This window comes from Tachysurus vachellii, chromosome 13, assembly GCF_030014155.1.
Source record: "Tachysurus vachellii isolate PV-2020 chromosome 13, HZAU_Pvac_v1, whole genome shotgun sequence".
Lineage (NCBI taxonomy): Eukaryota > Metazoa > Chordata > Actinopteri > Siluriformes > Bagridae > Tachysurus > Tachysurus vachellii.
The window spans coordinates 13206192-13230525 of NC_083472.1; the positions used below are offsets into that span (position 1 = coordinate 13206192).

The window sequence follows — 24334 nt, forward strand, 5'->3', positions numbered from 1 at the left end:
CAATCTTTAGTGTTGGGCAGGACATGTTACAGCAATATTATAAATTCAGATTCAATACTGATATTGTTTGCTTGCCTAGACAGACAAAATGGAGCTTAAATAGCTTTGTCAGCTAGTTTAATCTAAGTGCTCAGTTAAGTATGTTTTATGGCTATTTAACATATGAATTTTGGAATAAGTCTGGAAATCAAAGTTTAGTCCAATTCAGAAACCAAGGCACAGCAAAGCACATTACTTCAATTACAACTGCCATATTTAAAGGAATAGTGTGCTGATTACTCAGTACTGATGTAACACTCAAAGCTCAAATAAAGCCTTTAGGGATAGGGCTGTGTCTGTGTGATCCACTGGCAATGATTTAGGGCATGCATGTGGAGGCCAGACAGGGCCTGATGGCCTGAAACAGATGCCTGGCTGTCTGGCTTGTGGAGGAGGGGGAAACTGTACTCAAAAGGAAGCTGTAACGACCCACTGAGTTAATGCGACTCATCTGAGCCTCCTAGCAACAGAGCTGCGACACAACTGCATTCACTGCACCTGCAGCCAGGTCCAAACACATGTGGTTGTAAGAGAAATATATAATTAAGACTTTTTTCACCCTCCAAGGGAACAGGAAAATGCTAAACATTATACAGTACAGATTAGCTACTTACCTTTCCTCTAACAAATTAATAAAAATAAAAAGAGGACGATTTATATTCCCAATGGACATAGTCTCTGACTGAACCATATTAAAAACACATGCTGAATCTGATCTTGACTAATTGAACCTGTGGGAGATTTTAAACTGACATGTCAGATAGCATTCTTCATCACCTTCATTAAAACACCAACAAGGGGAATATTTTTTGAAAGAATAATGTTCATCCATTCACTACATCTTTATGTTATTCTGCTGGAATGCAGGAATACTGATAAGGAGGCAAAATGAAATGTTGTTTTGTTTAACAGTGTTCTCAGTGAATAATTTGACATGTAATATTTTACACTGTTCATATTGTTAGTTTTATTCTAAAATACCATACAAATGTTTATTTCCAACTCAGTAAGGAGGAAAAATACAACGTCAGTTTAACATTGTCAGTGATAACATTTTGATTAACAGCAAGTCACCCGCTTTTACAAAAAGACATATTTTTCATCCAAACCAACCCATCCATCCATCCATCCATCCATCCATCCATCCATCTATCCATCCAGCCATGCATCCATCCATCCATCCATTCATTCATTCATTCATTCATTCATTCATCCATTTGTTCATTCATTCATGCATTCATTCGTTCGCTCTTCGTTCGTCCGTTCGTTCATTCATTCATTCATTCATTCATTCATTCATTCATTCATTCATTCATTCATCTATCCACCAATTTACCCCATAAGATGTAATGTAATTGAACATAGTTTGGAACTGCAAAATATAAAAAGTCCAAGGTTTCATACCTCATTAGATCTAAGAGATCAGGTCATAAATTGGATACCTTGTCTACAGCTACAGAGAACAAGATAAAGCTTGAGTGAGCCACGCTCCAATTAAAAGGATTAAGAATTTAGGCTCTCCATTATCAGCTCTCTCTTACAGACTTCAAAGAGCGCATGAAGTGAGAAAGCAGCTGGCCTGGTGGTGTGACTTTTTTCTCTCCCTTGCTGCTGTTTGCGTTGAGGATGTTTACCGATCCCAGCAAGGACAAACAGGCTCATTGTTGTTTGTATGGAGACCTGCTCAAACAGACAAGCTTGTGTAGATGATTCAGCCAGGATGTGTCTCAGTATTGGCTTTACACACTAGACCTAGCTTTGAAGGCAGTGTTTCCCATCACCAGAACAGGTTTCGGTCATGGGGGTCTGAAGTGGCCACACAACCAGATATTCAACTTGGTCAAAGACTTAGTCCTTTATAAGTCTTTTATAAATAAAGAACCATGCAAGGGTTCTCTGGGTTGATGTCTATTAGATTTGTAAACATAATCTTTAACTAAACATTACCTAAATCTATAGCTCCTTTATTTAATGTAGACCTATATTATTTGTACTGCATTCTGAATTTTACTGCACTCTTAGTATTTTAAATGTGAATATTGCATACATTGTACATTTAAAAGATGAAGAAATCTACAATATGATAAATTATGAAAAATAAAAAATAACTGAAAATTTGGAATTGTTAAATTCTTAGAAAGAAATTGCAAAACCAACAAAAAAAACCTTGATTTTTGCTTACACCCAAGCATCAACATATTGGATGTAAAAACTGACCACAAGGTGTCACTCTGAAACACTTCTATAGCCTCTCCATTTCAGCACCTTAGGCAGCTGTACAAACATGTAATCCACACATTTGAGTGAAGATCTCTGTCTGACACACACATACCAAATAAAAAAAAAAATAACATGGCACACCAAATACTAGAGTGGACATGTTATTAAGAGTTCTGGTGAGATATATTAGTAAGGCTTTGGTCAGGTTATTTTAAAAGATAGGAATGAATATTCAGGAGCATTTAAAGCATTTCTAGTATACTCATATACTCTAGAATGCAATGCGTGTTAGAATCAAATCATTGCACACTATAGTGTGTGAGTTTAATATTGTGAGTTATTTTTGGAAAACATTACTAACACTTTACGTATCATCCTCATTGTCAGGAAATCTTTGGGAAAATTAATACAATTCTAAACATATTCCATCTTAATAAAAGATCTATTTGGATAAGTATTTGGAAGACAAATGATCAAAATGTTTTTGTTTTTTTTAAAGAATCAAACGCTTCATTACTTACAAAAGAATCATTACTTACATATGATAATGTAATATATAAATAATGTGTAGTGTAATATTTTAGCAGGACAGAAAATTGGGATCAGCATAACAAATGTAGTCTTTTAAACAGTCGATCTGATAAAAATTTGGATGACAAATGACTAAAAACAGTTAAAGCTGACAGTGTAACAGATTTCAATAACTAACCAGTACCTATAATACAGTAGTGTAACATGGATTATGTATACAATGTCATTGTGCAACATGCATGTACTATATCTAGAATATAATCTCAGCATTATGATGAACTAATTAAAAAAACTTGAACATGATATTTAAATAAGCATATGCCAATATCTGCTGAGGCCACAAGACTATAAATCAGAGTGGAACAAGCCTGTAGAAGTGGTTTTATGATGGTGGGTGGTGGGGAGACTTCCCTTGCATCCTGCAGGGGGTTGGAAACTGACACAGTTCAAGTGTCAAAAGCCTTTTAACTAGCAAAGTCCCAAACAATGTCTTATTACTTTATTGGGCATCATTTAGAAAGATTCATTATACTCTCTCCAGCTTTAAAATAAGTACAAGAATTATAAAGAATTTATTATTCTGTAAAAATATATATTCACATTTGGTTCACTCCTGATTCAATCCTGTCATACGCAATATGTAATATGCAACAAAAAATCTATTATTACCTATTTAATTTTGTAATTAAATTATTGACTCATAAAACAATTACATACACAATCTGATGAAAAACCATAACTTAAATCATTGTTAAAGAATGACCTGTATTTAATGGATTTATGTGCATTTAAGTGATTTTCATTTAGCTGCAAGGTTGTGTCCAAATAAATCATACTGCATCATACTGTTTTTGTTTATTTGCCTAATTGTTATTATTATTACATTAATACAACAAAATACCCAACCCATGGGGCATATTTTAAACTTTTGTCCAGACTGAATGAAAACCATGATGTTTGGTAACTTGGGACAGTATGTTTGGGAAATTGGGACACATAGGTCTCAAATTCATCGTCAATCAGCCTTTTTAAAAAAACAATTATTTATATGTTCCATGCATATTCATGGCCTCAATACATCAAATTAGTTTTTCTTATTAATCGGAAAATCAGTGTTTTCTTAATTCTTAATTCTTTTCTAAAATTCAGTTTGAGCCGACAAATAGTATTCAGTAGAAAACCATCACTTAAAGGTAAGCAGTTTTTTATAGTACATTTCTTGCAGTAGCAGCATAAAACATCCTTATCAATACTCTTGGAATTTGTTTTGAAAATTCTTAAAATTAGTTCATGCATAAATTATGTGCATAATAAATATGTCATGTCGATGTTCTAACCTTAATTAGTAAAAAAAAAAAAAAAAAAAAAAAAAAAAAAAAAAAAAAAATAGTAAAAAAGAAAATTATAATTTACATTTTTTTTTAGGTTTTGTTTTGTTTTGTTTAGTTCACTGCAATGAGGTAACTGCTTTTGAATTCCAACTATCAGGGCAGGAAATAAGTGCTGCTAATTTAGACTACCTTATGCCACAGTGTACCTGAAATCACCCTGAATTTAAAAATGCCAACAAACTACAATAAAACTTTTTTCTAGTGGAAGTCAGACTATGAATATGTGATTTAACCTACCCGCCAAAAACTCTTGCAATAAAGGAAATTTCTTTTTCCTATTTATTTATTTATTTATTTATTTATCAAAAACGTGACATGTGACTATTAAAAACTATAGACGAACCATTTTGTCACCTAAAACATGTCTATGTCGTCACCTAATTATTCGGTGACACAAAAAACCGCAAAGAACCTTTCGCATGAAGAAGGAACAGAGTCTAGCACTAAACAAAAATAGTAACAAAACGATAATATAACAAAAAAAACGCTTAAAGGAGGTGCTATCAAAATGGTTTGTTTGGTCCTCGTGCGCACGCTAGTTTGAAGGCACACCTGGCCCTGTACCTGCGCACACACACACTTCCTGTCCAAACGTCACTACCTGCAAGTTTGTTTTCGAAACTGCGTCGTCAGTGGAATCAAACTACCTGTAGGAATATCCCATGGACTCATTATGGCATAACTTAAGCTATATCACTTCCAAGACAGGGCAGTCTTTTCGATAGTGAACCCTGTTTAGGATAAAACAGGTAATTTCCCCATATCAGCTTCTTAGTGCTTTGTTTTATTGCCCACTTCCGGAAAAGCCTCTCAGGTAAGACGAGTTTCGGTATACATTAAAGCGATGGATAGCCAGTAATTCATATTAAAGTCACGTTTAATTTCGTGTGTAGTTTCTTCGTTTTAACTACAAATCGCTTGATTTGGGGTGTTTAATGACACCAAGGTGCATTTTTAAGGTCATTGACGCGCCTGAGGTTTCGATAAAGAAACTAACAAATTACATTAAAGTCGAATACGCTGGTTATTTTATACTTTTTATCATATATTTTCATATATCATTATATTTGCTTCAGTAAACTTTAGTCTGTTGTCTCGCTTGCGAACAGGTTCTCTGAACTGACTGCTAAATGATTTATAGCGCTGTACTCCGGTGTCGGGTCAATGTGCGCCCCAATCTCGTTTTCGTACACGTGTATGTGTCGTTTGTGTAAAGATTTACTACAGATTTACTACTTAATTTTTTTTTATACCTTTATTGCTTACTTGGCAAGTGTTTTGTCATGCTATTGTACAGGTCATGGTATTGTACAGGTCACTTATTTTGGCCATCTACACACAGATGTATGGACTGGAAAGGGGCATTAAGGCCACAATGTTTGTAATTTGTGTTCATATTTTAATATGTTCTTTTAAAATATTTTACAGACCAGATCAGTTCAGTTGGTGAAATGTGCATCAAGCTTTGTGGATGGCATTGATAGTATTCTCCAGTAACATTAGGATGAGACTTTCAGTCTCCCTGCCCATCTCTTTTCCTGTCTCTTTACCATCATGTGCTTACTCAGAAGAAATGCATCATTTCTGCCTGAATTATAATTATAGAGGCTCTATGGACTGCTATGGAGTTGCTTATTTATTTATGTATGGTAGTGGTGGAGCGAGTGATTCATAGTCTTCCTGTCAGATTGAGAAAAGCTTTTCAAACTGGCCACTCTCATTTACTCTGATTTACAAGTTTCTCTATAGATGTTGGACAGCCGCATTATTAGGCTGCACCTCCTTCCTTCAAAATTGGAAAGCTACTTGATATTGACTGATACAGACAACATCTATTGTTTCTGCCAGGCTTGCCACAGCTTTACACTATAGGCTGAAATTGGTATACATGACAAATCTATCAGAATCCGAAAGAGCTTTAAGTATGTTTGCGCATACAAGGAATTTGTTTTAATGTCATATGCTTCCAGTACACAGAGACAACAAGGTGAGGCTACCAAAAAATACACATTAAAATTAATTGAAAAATAAATAAATTGTATGTACAGGTGTGCTATAGATGGTAGCATGGAATAGAATAGAATGACATGCAGGGATGTACTTGTATGGAGGTGCTAACAGTTAAATGTAAGGTTATTGCACATTGCGTAATGGTGGAAATATTTAACTGTTCATGAGGTAGATTTCCAGGGGAAGAAACTGTTCTTGTGCCTGGTTGTGCTGGTATATGGGGCTCTGTAAAAGTTCAAAAAGTTGATGACTTGGATGTGAGGGATCCAGACTGATTTTCTGAGCCCTTTTCCTTACTCTGCATATATACAGTTCTTGAAGGGTGGGTAGAGGAGCATCAATAATCCTTTCAGCAGTGCAAGCTGTTCTCTGTATTTCTCTGATGTCTGATTTTGTAGCTGAGCCAAACCAGACAGTAATTGAAGTGCACAGAATAGACTCAATGACTGCTGAGTAGAACTGTTTCAGCAACTCCTGTGGCAGGTTAAACTTACTCAACTGTCTAAGAAAGTACATCATTTGTTGGGTCTGTTTCAACAGTGGTGTCAATGTAAGTGTCTTAATTCGGGTCCAGGGAGATGGTGGAGCCCAGGAAATTGAATGCCTTCACTGCAGCCACAATGCTGTCCATGATGGTGAGTGGGGGGAGTGCAGGGGGGTTTCTTCTGAAGTCCACATTCATCTCCGTGTTGAGCTGTTGGCCGTATTGAGCTCAAGGTTGTTGTGGCTACACCAGACAGCCATCTCTTTTACCTCCTGTATGCAGGCAGACTCATCTCCGTCTTTGATGTGGCCGATGACTGCGGTGTCGTCCGCAAACTTCAGGAGACAGATGGGTCATTACAGGTGCAGTCACTGGAGAGCAAAGCGCCATGGCTGCCATGTGCGGCACCATCATGCTATGCTATATACCTCATACATTTACATTTACAGCATTTGGCAGACGCCCATATCCAGAGCGACGTACAGAAGTGCTTAAGTCTCTATTATTGGATAGAGGATTGAGCTTTAACTGATGAACAGTCATCCATGATGATATTTCTGCCAGACATGCTAAGATCAGATCAGAAGCTGTAGTATCTGAGGGTGGGAAAGAGAAAATAAGTTGTGTATCATCAGCATAGCAGTGGTAAGAGAACCCATGTGAGGAAATAACACCAAGAGAGTGAGTATACAGGGAGAAAAGAAGAGGACCAAGTACTGTGCCCTGTGTGGAGCAGATGTCACTCCCCTCCATGTTATCTGATATTTGCATCCTTCCAGGTAGAGGGTGGACAAGAGAGTCTTGTGGTTGACCGTATCAAACGCTGCTGAAAGGTCAAGGAGTATAAGGATGGATGACAGTTTGGCTGATCTAGCAGCATGTAGTTTCTCAGAGAAACTACATCCAAAAGGGCTGTCTCTGTGGAATGAGCTGCTTTAAAGCCAGCCTGGTTGGGATCTTGGAGCTTGTTCTGTGAGAGACAGACAGTTGATTATAGACAATGCGTTCAAGAATTTTTGAAAGAAACGGGAGAAGTGATACCGGTCTGTAGTTACTGATGTCTGATGGATGCAGAGCAGGTTTCTTTAGTATGGGAATAACCCTTGCTCTCTTGAAAGTAGTTGGTACCTGACCAGATGTTATGTCATTAGCCAGGCTCTGGTTAACAAATCGATTATTATTGGGCCTTATATATTGAGCAGAACACTCTGTTCTCTGGATAAAAGGCCTAAATATAACATATTATAGATTTTTTTTTTTTGCATCCACAGTTGTGTAGAAAATCAAACTACTAACCAGTTCCTTTAGATTTATAGTGTGTTCATGTTTTGCTGTGCTCAGATCAATGTGCAATTAGGTTCCCACATTTACAATACCAATATTCATGTACACACTTATTGATTTAGCGTTGTTGGGTTCTAAGGTTAAACAATGGTCATGCTTGAGTTTTTATAAAACTTTGGTTAGTTGAGAGCAGACACTGATCAAATCTCAATAGCTTAGATGTTCCCAAGAACATTTATGGTGTTTTTGGGTAATTCTTGGTTTCATAAGAGACCTGACCGTTCTATGCATTTGTTGTATAATAGTCAGTTAGCTATCTGGTTCTGAAAACATCCAATATTCAACACTGTGTTTAAAACACATGCTTTAAACTTGATATTACATCTCAATTTTGCTTTATAAAGCTTTGCTTTTTCCATAACTTTTGGTTTTGTCGACATTAATAGATTTATCAACACTTCCAGTAGAAAAGAGGCTTATTCATTTACCACAAAAAATACACAATGCTTTATTTTTACTATCCTTATTTTCTTTCAGCATGTATAACATCAAAATTTGCGATGCACTACAGAGATTTTTGTGGAAAACTTGGCAGATTAGCAAGCACAAGAGTCTTTTTTAAACTACTACCAGTGAAGACACACATGTAATCACTTTCTCTGACAGCTGTACTCACATTCGACACACGTAAATGTATGAGGGCTTTGGCTGAATTCACTTTATGATGTCACACAACACAACTTGACCCAAATCAGCAGTAATTTTGTGCAATTTTTTTTATCAGTTTTTTGTGGTTAAATTCTGCGTTTGCAAAAACACAATATCCTGGAGAGACTGTTAAGTTTGCCACCTGCAGAAGAGACACACACAATGCACAAAGTAGATAAACAGAAAAAAGTAAGATAAAAATCTTTGCTTTGACTTATTTGTTGCATATGTGAATTATTCCACCACCACCAGTTTTTTTTTTATTTTTCCATGCTTAGTCCGTTTCTCCATACAAAACATTTTGAACCATAAGTTTTCATTAAGCATTTCTGGAGACTGTCATTTATTTTTTGTTCCTTTAGGAATTTCTCTGCTGATCTGGTTTGAATCGTTGTTTAAAGCTTTATCTATGGTCAAGTCTGAACCTTCTGCCAGAGTCAGTTAGGTTTTGGGTTGAAATTTCTGAAGTACTTAGCAGAATTTATGATCCCATTAGTCTTAGAACCACTGAAACATGCAACTAAACAGCCCGAAGGCATCAGTCATCAGTTTTACTTATACAGACTCTGAATATCATTAAACATTCTGAACATGTGCAAAAATCAATTTCTAGTCTCTTATAGGATTATCGTTAGCTAGCGACTAGCTAGTAATGCAGGTGAAAGTTGCTAACAAAGCTTTATTTTCTGCTGGGTACACTACATGGGCAGATGTTTGTAGGCACCTGACCATCAGACCCCAAATAGTTTTTTTTTTCAGAATACAAAGTTGGAAGCACAGTTGTATAGAATGTTTACCATGCTGTAGAATTTCCGTTCACGGGAACTAAGTTGCCCAAATTTATCTCAGCATGCATCCCATGCACAATGTGAGGTTTATGAAGATATGGTTTGGCAAGGTCGGTGTGGAAGAGCTCAAGTGGCCTGCACTGGGCCCTGACCTTGTCCCCACTGGACATCTTTGTGATGAACTGGAGCACTGATGTACGCCAGACCTTCTCACCCAACATCAATACCTGTCTTCACTCCTGCTCTTGTGGCTGAATGATCACAAATCCCTTCAAACATGCTCTCAAATGCAAAGCATTCCCAGGCTAACTAAATATGAAATTTAGATGTTCGGAAATCGCATATGGTTGTGAATGATGTATCTTACTACATACTAATATACAGGGTACATGGTATTATTGCACCTTGATGTATTAAATACATAATTTTGTTATTATATACATTTGCTATGTACCCTATCATTTCTGTACACAGCTAGCTAGGTTAGCTAATATTTAATAATGTTTTGGAAGTAATGTGTCTAGAACCAGATGAAGCTATTTGATGCCATCAGTGGTGTTTGCCTTAGCTGCTTTCTGTACTTAAGTAATGATTTGCCTACAAAGGTTTCTGTTCACTTATATTAGAAATCATTCTATGCTGTGTGTAGTTTTGCTGATTGTGGTTCATTTTCAGTATAACGAATGCTTCTAGATATCGCATGAGTAAACCAACACCAATATTCTAACAGGGGTAAGTTCACTTGTCTGTTACCATGTTAAAGTAAAGCTAGATTTGTAATTTAGTAACTACATGCTTTTTGGTCACTGACCCCTGGCAAAAAGAGTATTTCATAGTTTCTACTACAGTCGATTTGTTGTGCTGCTGTGGTAGCCCTTGAATGTAAATTACAATCCAACAGATTTATCATCAGCCTGTCTACCTGTTCATGTTTATTTATAGGGTTTGTTCTGTTTGGTCTTGGAAATGAAGCTGTGACATTTGAGCTAGATTTACCACCTTGAAAGGGCATAGCCTCATTCTGACTGCTGTTTTAGTGACAGCCTTTGCGGTAATATGTGCAATGACTACATTTAATTCATAAAGGTGGAAATGATTGCATTCAAAAATAATGCTTAATAATGGGCCAGTAATGTTGATCTTTCACCACTTCTTAATGGAATGCTCTTCCTTGTGCTATATAAGCACATGAACTCCCCCTTCTTAGATCTCTGTCTCACACACACACACACACACACACACACACACACACACACACACACACACACACACACACAAACACACGCACACTCATAACTTGACCCCTCCTCCTGTCTGTATGGCAAGACACTAAACACCGCTCTCTCCTTCAGTCCAGCTAGTCACACGGTTCTCCCTAGCTGCATGGTTTTTGTGTACATACAGTTTTAAGTTTCACTCATGCTCAAGGCAGTCAGCATTGCTGAATTTGAACTTTTTTTTTTTTTTTGCATGGAGTGATTTCTAGGAGTCTGTGAGGTGGGTAGAAAACCTAAACATTTACTACCACAAATGCATAGAGGAAATGATTTGTTTGTTTACATTGGAGGAGAACGAGGAGCCTAAATAGGACTGGTCATGTTTCTTTGCAGTTTGGGCATGCGTTTGTGACTAGTTTTTTTAGTGAGATATTATGACCTTCAAAAATTAGCAAGAGAACTGTGACATTCAATCATGCTGTGATTCCTGAGGAAACTTGTTCTGAGGATACAGCTGCCTCTCTTTCTCTGCATATTGTTGCTGTTAAGTGGATTTGTGTCATTTCCTGTCCAGCCAGGCAGGAGCCAAAAAAAACCCCTCCACTAGCCACACTTTTTCTTTGTTCTCTTTTTCAACAGAAATGTAAGATGAGGAGACAAAGAAGGCAGATGTCTCTTCCTTCTCTGGAGTGAACGCTCATCTCGACAGATTTTGTGCCTGACCAAGCTTAGAGTTAGAGCGGAGATTTAAGGACGCATCTCCAATCTAGAGCGAGAAAGAGCTTGCTGGACCATGGCGGAGCAGAAGGCACTGGCATCACCGGGTAATTTGACCTGGTCACATGTGTGCAAAGAGTGTGGGCAGTGCCATGAGAGCCAAGATTGTCACGTATATGAGTACCAGGATGAGGTGGATGATGAGTTGGTGTGCCACATATGTCTACAGCCACTGCTTCAGCCTGTGGACACACCGTGCGGACATACATACTGCCTGCAGTGCCTGAGCAGCTTCTTGCGTGAACAGGACTTCTGCCCCGTGGACCGGCAGCGAGTGGCTTTACAACAGTGTCGGTCTGCCAGCCTGCTGGTGCGCAACCTGCTCGATAAGCTCACCGTGCTGTGCCCTTTCCACAATGAGTGCCAGCAGAGCATGCAACGCTGTGAGCTACAGCCTCATCTACACAACAGGTCAGTGTATAAGGTGTAACTTGCAGCATATTGTAACAGTATCTGTGTAATATATGAACATGATAATCACCTTTACAGTAGCAGTTAAAATCATTTAATGAATATTTTAGTTCAGGTAACTGAAGTAACTGCATGTATGTAACTTGTTATTTGCATCCATAATTCCAATTAGTACAAGTGTGATGGCTGTATGCATACAACGATGTGTATTGAACTACATTCTATATGATTTATTATTTAACTTGATTACTTTACACATTAGCCACATTTAATTTGAATATTAGTGACCCATGCATGTATCTTGACATTATAAAGGATTACGTCCTACATTGTGCTTATACACACTAAGCTCTGACAGCATTCTTGAAAACCGACTCTACAAATCCCAATGTCCAGTCAGAGGTGAAAATTACACTTTAACAGATATATAAATATGTTTATTGCGTAATTAGCTGCTGATTTTCATTTGTTCAGATAAGTGGCTATATGGGTCTTCATCCTATTTGTATGGCTAGCAAGTCAAAACCTCTGTAATCAGCCATGACAACTGGTTAGACAAATGACATGCATAGAGCTGCTGGTTCACATCAGAATCAGAATCAGAATCAGAATCAGAATCTGGTTTACTGGCCAAGTGTGTTGACACACACTTGGTTCCAGCTGTTTGTGACTCTCAAAAGTACATACATAAATAACATTACTATACAAGTGACCATTCATTCTTTCAACTACAGTAAGAGCTTTATCCTAGTTAGGGTTGTGGTGGATCCAGAGCCTTTTGCTGTCAGTCATAAGCTAAAATGTGTCACTTCTGTATGTGTCCAAAAACTAGCCAATAGTACTGATAAAACAGAAGCTGGATTTATTTAACAGTGCTTATGCAGTGAGGCCTCGATTTGTTCAGTTTTTGATGACATTTGTTGGCCATTTAGTGGGCATGGTTAAGGCTCACAGGACTTGTTGCATCCATTTATAGTTCATCCACTTATTCCTTCCACCTGTTGGAAAAAAAAAGGTTCAAAAATAAAGATTTTGAGGCTTATTCAATGTCTATCACAGGAACACTGGGCATGAGGTGTGAATACTCCCTGGATACTATGTCGGTCTGTTGTAGGGTACCTTGCATTCACACACATGACGTAGATGATGTATGTCACGAATAACGGCTATACGTATGCAAACATCAGTGATAAGAGCTATCTTGTATTAGGGATGTTTAACAACAATAAACGCAAGTATAAACTGATAAAAATTTTAACTTGTTATTTAATAAATAAGAATCTTCGCAGATTGATAAATGTATTATTATTATTATTATTAATAATAATAATAATACTAATAATATTATTATTATTATTATTATTATTATTATTAACAACAATAATAATATTTTACATGACTTTGTAATATTTGCATTGATTCATTATTCAGTCCAAATCTGAGAAGAGGGTTTTTTAGCTTTTACGTTTTGATTTTTAGCTTGGTTCTTGTCTTAAGATATGGCTGTGTTTGGAAATGATCTATAGAATAAGTGCATATGGTTCTGTGGTCTATGATTTTTTTTTTGTTCCCACACATGGAAAAAGTAGATAAAAATCATGCCTGGGTGTCTTTGGAATGTAGCTGTATCAGTATTCTGGGAGCAGAGATTTGACCAAGATCAACTGGAAAGCTAAATATAGAATATAAATGATTTGAGAAATTACATTATTTCTATTAATTCATGCAATAAACTGGAAAGCAAATGATGAATGACAATAAAATATTTGAGGGTCTGACCTTTGTTTTAGGCCAGACTTTTTTTTATTTTGCAACCATTCAAATCTGTCCTTATTATAATCATTTGGACTAAACAAGACATTTCCATTTTTTGCGAGATCATGTGCATGGTATATGGGATATCATTGGAAGCAGACACTTTTCCTGGGCCCCAGCATTGGCTTGGCCTTCTACTTATCATCTGTGATGTAATGTTAAGGTCTAAAGGTTGTTTGGAAGGTAATTTATGTGGGCTGGAGAGGCTCAGTGTAAACACACAGCGAGCAGGGAGTGTTCAGGAAGGCAGAGGAGGAGGAGAACATTTACTCGGTCAGACCTGATCCTGATCTAGTTTGACCTGTCAACTTGGTCTTCCTGCAGTGGAGTAGAATAGTTTTCACTCATTTTCCTATTCCTTTCATCATCTTACTATGTGTCAGAAAAGCCCAAGTCTTCCTCTTTATTCAGCCAACAGAGAAACAAGGCCTGTTGAGACAAACACTGACATGTGCTTGCAAGTTATCATGTAGCAGTGAAAGAAATGAATGCACATTAATTTCACCACTCCTGTGTGATTATTTAAGATTTTAAAGACATGGATACATTTGTTATTTGTAGTCACTGGTACTGCCATCCCATAATGAATGTTATGTAGGCTAATTACCAACATACCACAGAGTAATGAACCATGCTTGCTAATGAAGCATGCTTGATTTCCCTTTCCTTTAGTTCCCATGTCTGGAGATCTGTGCTCTGTGTTCTGTCATTCTGGCCCCTTATCTTTTGTCTGATTCTTGGTTCTCCTTCACTTCCTCTTTTCCAGATGCCCTGCATTCAGACGGCTCAGGGAAGAAGCTGAGAAGAGGAAAAGACCCTCCTGGAATGAGTCGAAGGGAAGCAAGACAGAGGAAGAATCAGACACCAAATCCAACCCAGCACCCACACGTACAACTAATACTCGTGGCCCCCCGGAGCCTGGAATGGTCAACCCTGCCTTTGAGGAGGCAGACGATGGTAAAGCCATTCTGTTATTCTTTGTAAACTAAAACCCAGATATGTGTAACAGGTCTTTCACATATTAAACCTAATCTTGGAATTCATTAGGAATCCTGGATAATTGGTTTTGTATAATCTAACACAGACCTTGTTACCAATTTTTTAGTTCTCATAGCTTTGAATGAAATGTGCACGTTCCAGAAAATACTATAAGCCTGGATCATTGACATTGTTTAATCAACACCCTGTCAGTTTGTGTCATTTAAGAGAATAAAAGTGTAAAGGGCCTACAGATGCCTGTGAAAGAGGAGGAAATGGATGTGTAGGTGTGTTGACTCTTGGTTAGTAAACAAAACAGCTGGTGCCTTCAATAATGCAATTCCTTATGTGGGAGGAAATCTCAGTGATATCATACTGCTGAATCAGTCAACTGATTATCACTGTCTGCTGTCTGAGGACATGTCTACACCATGTCATTCAGTGTATCATTCATTCCTGCATGCGGTCATGGAAACACAAAAACATAAATTAGTATCACCTGGCAACTAAGGATTATTTTAGACAAAACATTGTCATCCTTGACTGTTCTGTAAATGAGTCATTTATTATACAAACAGAAACGTTTATTTATAATAAACAAACTATCTTCAGGTATCATTCAGCAGTGATGAATTCACTGAAATCTGGATATTTTGAGAAAGTGGCTCAAGGTATTCTATTTAAAAAAATAAAATAATGGAATATTTGTTGTTCTCTCCTAGGAGCTACCCTCAGGTCCAGTCTTGTTGCAGAAGCAAACATTGTCGAGCTTCTTCGTGAAGAACCAGGGGAAGATTTGGGTTTGCGAATAGTTGGAGGGAAGGACACACCTTTGGGGAATATTGTCATTCAAGAGATTGTGCGTGACTCAGTAGCTTCCCATGATGCCAAACTCACCCCAGGGGATCACATTCTAGAGGTGAGACACATTAGCTCATTGCATGTCTGTTTAGAGGAGATCAGGTTTAACTCTCTCCAGGACTTCCCTGTGCTGTAACTATATCATGTCTTTTCTTTCTTAACTGTTGTCAGAATACACACCCAATGTACACAGTAAGTTTGCATTCCAGCCAGTTATTTGGATGAAGGAAATTTGACTGTATTAGCTGGATGTTGTAAAATGTTGGCAGTGAATTTTCCATGCAAACAGTGGTCTCAATTCTGTTATTAACACAGCCATAAAAATGTAAAGCAGTAGCTCATAACCTTCTCCTTTTGCCTCTGTACGTATAGCTGACGTGTATTTTTTCCACATGGAGATTAAGCTGAGTTTTTGTACTGCTCTTAATCTGTTGAATAATAAGATAAACTATGCTGATATTCAGCAGGAAACATTTTTCCATACTTTTTTGTTCAGAGGTTAATGTTCATAGTTTCTTACCATGAGCTGAGTTATACAATGACTCATTAAATAGAAAACAAGACTGTTTTGGCTTAGTCTTGACATTGCTTGGTTTCACAACATTATTTATTACATTTTATGAATTAGACCATAATGGAATTTTTTTATTTTTTTTTGCCAACGCCAACACACAAGTTTAGAAATGCAATGATTGTGTTTAAGATACATCATGTTTAAGTGCACAGAGTTTTAACCTTTGAACATAGATGCTTTAGCTTGGTTACGTTTACAGTTTTGCCTAGTAACATATAATTCACTTGGATTACTTATTACTTTTAAACATAATAGCATTGTGTTTACATGTGTAGTGTATTTTATGGGGCTTATTTAATGTATATGTGTGTGTGTGTGTATATATATATATATATATATATATATATATATAATGTGTGTGTGTGTGTGTGAAACATTCTTGCCTGCAGAAAAATACATCAAAAACAGTAGCAATGTTTTTCACCAAGTCCAACAATAAGTTCAGTGTTGAGCCAGATGTTTTTGTGTCAGGGGAAAGGCTACAGATTGTGTCAGAGTACAAATATTTGGGGATTTTAATTGATTCAAAGTTGTCTTTTAAATTGCATGTAAAAAAAAGGTCTGTAATATAATCAAATTCAACCTCAGTAACTTCAGACACATTCGCCATCAAATGTCTACACAGGCAGCAAAAATGTACATGCACTCTATGATTTTTTTTCACATATCTCTTACTGTTTGCCCGTTTGGTCACAGGCTAGTGTTACAACTCTGAAACCACTTCAATCACTTTACAAACAAACTGTAAAAATTCTGGATAAGAAATCAAACATTTCTCATTATTGTCCAATATTACAAAAATATAGATTACTCAGCTGGGAAAACATGGTAAAATTCTCAAATCTATGTCTTGTTTATAAAATTATTCATGGTTTATCATCCCCTCCCCTCCATCAGTTTGTCAACATCCGAACAGCTGATCATTGTAGAACCAGAGGTGCAGTGAGGGGAGATTGCATCATTCCCTTTAGGAAAAGTGTATATGGCCAAACCACTTTTTCTGTTCGAGCTGCTACTCAGTGGAACCTTACCCCTATAAACACCAGAAACCTGAACACGTATAGTACATTTAAGATCCAGTTAAAGAAGTGGTTCGTTATTAACCAGAGCTGTCAACATTAGCTTAGTTTTTGACCTGCTTGTGTTGCCCCCTGATGGTTTTTTGTTTATTGTGTGTGTGTTCATGTATTTGTCTGATGTTTGTTTGATTGCTGGCATCTTGTGTTTCTAATGTACATCATAGCTAATACTTACAGTAGTACTTTTATTAAATGTATTGTAGCTTTATTGTTATTTCAATATGTACTTTTATTTACTTTTATCTTTTTTAGGGTGACTTACCATCTGTCTAGGGACTACAGGTGAAAAATAGCCATCTGGCTAACTCTGGAATATTGACAGAAATGTTTATTAATATGCATTGTCCCTGTAATAAATAAATAAATAAAATAAATAAATAGTACATGAGAGACAATATGGGTGAGATTCAGACACCAAAAGGTGACATTTATTGGTTAAACAATGATAGGATTAAAATAATAACCCAATTGTTAATCTGTTAATAAAACCAAAATTCATCAACTACATCAAAGTTAACACCAAAAGCACAAACAGTTAAATAAAAGTGTATGCTTTACAGAAAAAATGGCTCACCCATGTTGGTCTCTCAGCAAACAATGAGCGGTTTACCAGACACAGGTGGTAGAAAAACTCAGAAAGATAGAAACCAAGGACACTTTTAAATTTAAATTTTTAATATTCTGTGTGCCGGAGGTCTAATTATAATGGTGACATTGTCCTCGAAGAATGAGAGATAATGGTGTGAGGTAAACTCCCTACTATCCGGGAAGAAAATGTGGAGAAACACTGTAACAATCAAAATTGTAGCCAAGGTCATAGCACAGATAACGAGGACATGATTTTGAGCCTCATTTTTGTTGTTTGTGTATGATCAGGGCTGATCTTCAATAAAGCTTGCTTTTTCCCTGCACCATTCAGTCTGAAGAATTCAGTCTTTTTTTTATATTCTTTATCATGCTAGATTTGGCTAGTCGGTGGTGACTGGAGTCAGATATTTTCGAGAATCGGTTGTAGTCTAATTTATTTTTTAAACCACACATGCGTTTCAGGATAGTTGGGTTATTTATTGTTGTTTTTCTGCCCATAATTGTGGTCTTCTTTTCCACATCCAATTTCTGCTAGGATTTTTGCCCCTGGTAGTTGGGGAATGCAGTGCCATAGAACACGAAACCATCATGACTGGCCTTGCATACAGTCAGGCTGTCCAAGGCAGAATGAGTGGATGCATTTTGCTCATCCTGGCCTCCCTTAGTCCAATCAGATATGTTGGAAATCTGAACAAGGCCTCTTTGCTTCATCAGGCTCCCTGAAATTCAACTGTAAAGTTGTGCATTTTGACCTGAATCTGATTGAGACAGTAAAGAGTTGATTTATCAGTTCTTGATGCTAGCTACCATCACTTATTGATGAATCACCTTTCAAGTAGAGATTTTGAAACCTTTGCTGCAATCCTTACTGTGATACATACTTATAAATAAGGTCATTGTTTTAAGATTACCAGAGGTGTGCATTTGAAGGTTTTACTTTTTGCCTTGTGGGAATAAAAAAAATTCCCACAAGGTAGATCATATAGCAACTGTTTTGACATCAGGCAAGTTTCAACTGCTTGTTACATTTAAAACAGAAAAAATCATGGAGTTAATACTGCTGTGTTCTGCATACATTTGGGGTGAAAATTGGCATCAGATTCTCTAACCTTGCTGTCTTTGTGCAATCTGAAGGTCGGGCTACTGTGTTAGGGGGCTTTAAAGTAATCACAAAAACATCATGTTTTTTTTTTGTGTGTGTTTGCAGGCGAACGATGTGAGCCTTGCTTCTGTTCCTCATGCACAAGCCATCGCTGTGCTGCGGAGGCCATGTTCTGTTCTCAGGCTTACTGTTATGCAAGAGAAGGGCTTCAAGCCAAGGCCTGAGCACCACATGCAGCCTTCCACCTCTCCTGTGGTTCAACCATCACACAATCCAGGCACGGTGATCCAGGTGGCGCTAGTAAAACGCGAGCGCTCCGAGCCCCTAGGCATCAAGCTTATCCGCAAATCAGATGAACCAGGCGTCTTCATTCTTGACCTGTTGCCAGGAGGCCTGGCTGCAAAAGATGGCAAACTGCGCAACAATGACAAAGTGCTGGCCATCAATGGCCATGATTTGAGACATGGTACACCAGAGAGCGCTGCTCAGATCATCCAGGTACTTGGAAGAAGGAGCTATGCCCTAAATTAAAGGTTCTAAAATCACCCCACTGCCTTGTGGCATTTTAGTGTGTTGACTGATACAAACACACCTCATTTAACTAATCAGTTAATTGAACAGCCCTTTCTGACTTGGGTGTATTAGAGAAGAAATGCACTACAATGTGCAGGGCTTAGACCACCCTCACCAGGATTGAGAACATGTGTGCTAAATAATGTCTTTTAAATTGTTGTGTGTCCATATTGTTAATGAAAAAGCAACATAAATATCTAACATGAATTTATTTAATATGGTAAAGTGTATAAATCTCCACATTTTGCTACTAAAAACTAACAAAATTGTTGATCTAGATGCAGAACTTGATGTAATGATGGATTCGAAATTTATCTATAGAGTAACTTGATTTATTATCGTCTTTTCATTGTTTGGTTGTATAGATTGTTTGCATTAGATGGTGTGATTTTTATCCATAAGAACTTGGAAGAACACTGTGTAATTTTGGTGTCTCTCTTTAAGTAGCATGACGAGCTTTATTTTGTTGTTTGTTCATGACCAGGCAAGTGAAGTACGAGTGAATTTTGTGGTGATGAGGCAGCCAGAATCCACTGAAGAAGGAAGCGAGCTGCAGAGCAGAGGAGCCAGGAGAGGTGCCGAGACCCAGTATTTCAGACGGTGCTCTACTTTCATGAAGGTAAACGTTAATATGTTTGTGTTTCAGTGACAATGACATGACTGTACATACGTTAGCATTTAGCAGAAAGCTGAGCGCTCATGCACATGATATTTCTCAGAACTCCTTCGGTCCTTCAATGGAAAAGAGACTGTTTTTCCAGCTTGAGGCCGAGAAACCCAATGCTGGTCATTTGGGCTGGTCAACTGATACTTTAAAGTCCAGTGCTACCATGTGGCTGTGTGTGTATGTTTCTCGTCTCTCTCCATTAAAGCACTCTTCACACTGCCTTCTGTAACACCTTGCTTCCGTGTCACTTCCTCATTGGCTTTGGAGGTGAAAGCTAGAGGCAGCAGATGCAGGCTGGTGAGGGTAAGATTAAAGCAGCTAGTCTCTATCTTTGGACTTTGTCTGTGATCAAAAGGCCTAGGGTGCTGCTTTCTCTCTCCCTTTCTGCTGGTTAGTTTGTGGCTTGGGATCAAAGCTGGTGACAGTTAGCTTTCGCCTGCAGAGTTGAAGCCTTTACTCTTGTTGGGAGGGAGGCTCCCCTGCTGAGTAGGAAAAGGCCCCAACACCCCTTCTGGAGTTCCCTAGACACTGAGAGAAGATAGTGGAAGCTGTCGCTTTTACCACTAGTCATGAGTTATGATGGCAGTGTGTCAGGCCCTTCACATTATCACTTGTCTCCATTTCTAGCAGTATCTAGAACAGAGGAGTGTTTGTTTTTACAAATGTTTTCACCACATGACTCTCGAGTTTCACTTTTTTCACTCATCTGTGGCCTAAAGGCTGCATTGATTTTTATCCATGGCTACAGTTTGGGTAGACAGTAAATGTAATGTAAGCAATATTGTGATCAATTTTGTATAATAATTAAACTCGATTTTGTTTGAGCTTTCACAGAGGTTATAAGTGCGTTTTGTTTGTCTGCACGTGTGTGTTTGTGTGGTAGGATCCTCCTGGTGGATTCTCCAGTCAGGAAAAGACTGTGAGTGTGAAGAAGGAGCCACGGCATTCACTAGGCATCACAATCGGTGGTGGGAGAGATGGCCGCAGTCGTCTGCCTGTGTACATTACCAGCGTGCAGCCAGTTGGCTGCCTGCACAGAGATGGAACCATCAAACCAGGTTTGACATTTTGTTAGTTCTTGCTAAAAGGAATAGATACATAAGTAGATATTACAGTTTTTACTCTTTTGGGCTTCTCCAACTTGTACACTAATAATCATATGAAGCGTATCTATGTATGCACAATGAAAACAGTCAGCTGATTTCAGCAATACAAACAATATAGCTAAAGTTTGACTCTATTAATGGATCAAAGAAATAGATACAGGATATTTTCAACCATAAAATAAATATTTAAACTTAAGAGCTGAACTATTAGCAGCCAGCAATGAGCTTTTAGACAAGAAATAGTTAACCCACTACCACGTCACTACTTGAAAGTGTAATAAAACAAATAGTTTGAATACTTTTTGACAATCTTAAACAAAGACATCTGATTATGATGTACGAATGTAAATGTGTTGAGTAAATTGCCAACTTCAGATTAGACACACACACTGTAATACAGCAGTATTTATGGAAAATGTTAATTGTTAAAATTTGTTGGCTAATGTTTGCTCAGGTGATGTGTTGCTGAGCATCAATGCCATTGACCTGACCCAGCTGACTTATAATGAAGCCGTGTCTGTGCTGAAGACACAGGCAGCACAGAGCTCTGTGACGCTACGCGTCACCCGCACAATTACAGACGAGGAAGAACAGGATGCAGAGGCAGCAAATCAAGAAGAAATGGACACAGTAGAAAACCCCAGAGAGGGTGATACCAGCTGGTCCCCTCTATGGACGCACTGGCTGGGCCTACCCAGGTAAGGAATGGATATTATCCAGTATGTCTAGATAGAATGTCTGAAATTCAGATATTTTAAAATGTCTCATATAGTATTGATTATTCCATAAGCCCTGTTATCTTTACTTGCTACTAGACATACTGTGCAATTAAATGCTGTGATTTAGTGACTGTGTTGTTTTGAAATCACTCATTGTGTCAGTCTCTTTCTATGCTGATGTATAAACATGTTCCCTTTGATGAGTCATATTTTCTTTTTATTCACAAGCCACATGCACTGGTGTCATGACATTGTGCTGTTAAAAACTAACAACGAGAGCTGGGGCTTCAGCATTGTGGGAGGATACGAAGAAAGTCGAGGTCAACAGCCCTTCTTTATAAAAACCATAGTGCCTGGAACACCCGCCTACTTTGATGGTCGACTAAAGTAAGGTTAATTTTGACCTCATTGTTGCATGACCTAACATACTTTTATAGTTAAATAATGCTAACATTCATTTAAATATCAGGTCTGTGTCATTTTTGAATTGTCCACTTCCTTGAGTTGTATAAGCTTGAAAATATTTGTATATTCTACTAACGCTTGCTTAGTTTAAATGGCAGATTACACCACATGTTCACTGACTCACCACTACTCTGTTCGGGGTGGTAGTAAGTTTAAAATGTTCAACGTAATCCATTCATTTTAGTTACAAAATTTAACAGATTTTTCTCATTTCTTTTTCTGCAAATGTTTCTGGATAATCTTTTAGAAAATGCTAGAATGTTTTTCTTTCTGCTTTGTTGTAGGTGCGGTGATGAAATTGTGGCTGTAAACGGAGCTACTACAGTGGGCATGAACAATTCATCCTTGATTCCTATGCTGAAGCTTCAGAGGAATAAAGTCACTCTTACTGTTGTATCCTGGCCCGGCAGCCTTGTATAACATCTGACTCTTCTTGCTGTTCCCTGATGTGACTTTTTTCCCGTTTTGACAATTTGATCCAAGGCAAATGGATCAACTCCATAAAGGTGATAATCACCGGATTTAAAACTAAATAAAAGGAATATCTGGAGGTTTTTCTTCCTCCCTCTTTGTGGAAGTGTGCTTACGGAAGAGAAGGTAGTTAAGTACAATACTCTTAATCACATGGACTCTGGAAACTACTTCTACACAATCAGTTACTCAAGATGACACAAACATTTGGTCAGTCTTACAGAATGATTATTTTCATTGAGAAACTGCAATAATTTTCACTTGCATTTGTTTTATGATTGGGAACATGCACCAGTGCTGTACTAGGGTCTGAATAGGTGGATTACAGGAATGACCAATACAAAGACACTTTAAATGAGCTTGGTGTGAACAGTAATGTTACTGAACAGTAATGCTGGGTGTGAATGTTTTTCTGATACTCTATAAAAAGAGACCATACCAAAATGTTTTGTTAGCATTTTAAGCCTTTGATTAAATAATGTTCAATATTTCTAACTGTTCTTAAGCATTTTTGTAAACATCTTTGGTCTTTTTGGTGGCTGTTGCTTGTTGATGTCTGTAAAACTACGTAGGTCATGTCTATTTTGAGTATCTTGATTTGACTTGTATATGTATAGAATCCAACTGCCTTAATTACTATGATACCAAAAATGCCATGATTTTGTTTTTAATTCAAATATATGCTGGTTTCTGCTTTACTTGCAGTGACAAATTAGGGCTATTTCCAAAACTATATATTGAAGGTCTCTGTTTTAATTTCTGATTTTTTTCTAGATAACTAGTCCTTCTAGATAACCTTTACACAATCACTCAGCCACAAGTTACTTGTTTTTGATGGAAAAATTATATTAAATTTAAAAGAGCATTGCCTTCTTCCTTGTATATATTTTGACTATTTTTGCTTAGCGACTATGTTTAGAAACTCTTGCTGGGGCTTTTTATTGTCAAGAGAATGTTTCTGTGATATCTATGTGATTGAACACACACACACACACACACACAGAGAGAACACAGAAATTGAAGGATACTGTATAGAATATATATAAATCAGTAGGGAATTAAATTTAGTGAAATATGTTAAACAGAACAGGTGTAATACTGATGTTGAAAATAATCACACCATGTTCCTCGCACTAACTACTAAAAGTAAAGTACTAAAACATTTTGTTGTACAGTGTATGTTCATAGTAATGTTTAGGTTACAAAAATAACAGCATATACTTGATACTACCACATAGGATTTGTACAGTATAAAAAAAGCAATCCAAAGAGTAATACTAATTAGCCCATTACAGTACCCTGCCCTGAATATGACATAGCCTGCCCTCTACAGGCTGCAGATGAAGTTGAGAGATGAAGAGATGAGATGAAGTTGGTCCAGTATTCCTCACAGTCACTGAGATAAAGTAATGAAGTGTTGTGTGCTGGACCTCACAGCTGTGAGAATATATCCTTAGCTGAGCTTGTTTTTTTTTT

At 37.4% G+C, this 24334-nt stretch overlaps 1 protein-coding gene across 3 annotated transcripts; it reads left to right on the forward strand.

The window, feature by feature from the left end:
- The first annotated feature begins 4719 nt into the window (after nucleotides 1–4719).
- On the forward strand, nucleotides 4720–23723 carry lnx2b (ligand of numb-protein X 2b). Of its 3 annotated transcripts, none has more exons than XM_060884873.1 (10): nucleotides 4720–4995; nucleotides 11312–11860; nucleotides 14442–14632; nucleotides 15376–15572; nucleotides 18963–19355; nucleotides 19915–20049; nucleotides 20981–21155; nucleotides 21658–21901; nucleotides 22151–22309; nucleotides 22672–23723. In XM_060884873.1, exons 2-10 carry the CDS (start codon nucleotides 11466–11468, stop codon nucleotides 22805–22807), a joined length of 2025 nt encoding a protein of 674 aa, XP_060740856.1. In that variant the 5' UTR covers nucleotides 4720–4995; nucleotides 11312–11465; the 3' UTR covers nucleotides 22808–23723. The 3 variants fall into 3 exon arrangements, with proteins under 3 accessions (XP_060740856.1, XP_060740857.1, XP_060740859.1); XM_060884874.1 differs by having other exon boundaries at nucleotides 4720–4930; XM_060884876.1 differs by lacking the exon at nucleotides 4720–4995 and adding an exon at nucleotides 10801–10952.
- Nucleotides 23724–24334: the final 611 nt, after the last annotated feature.

Excerpts from the sequence above, each read along its gene's own strand:
- lnx2b (XM_060884873.1), top strand. The coding sequence starts at position 11,466 with ATGGCGGAGCAGAAGGCACTGGCATCACCGGGTAATTTGACCTGGTCA. Across the intron at positions 11,861-14,441 it reads CAGCCTCATCTACACAACAG|ATGCCCTGCATTCAGACGGC; the intron begins GTCAGTGTATAA and ends CCTCTTTTCCAG. Across the intron at positions 15,573-18,962 it reads CAGGGGATCACATTCTAGAG|GCGAACGATGTGAGCCTTGC; the intron begins GTGAGACACATT and ends GTGTGTTTGCAG.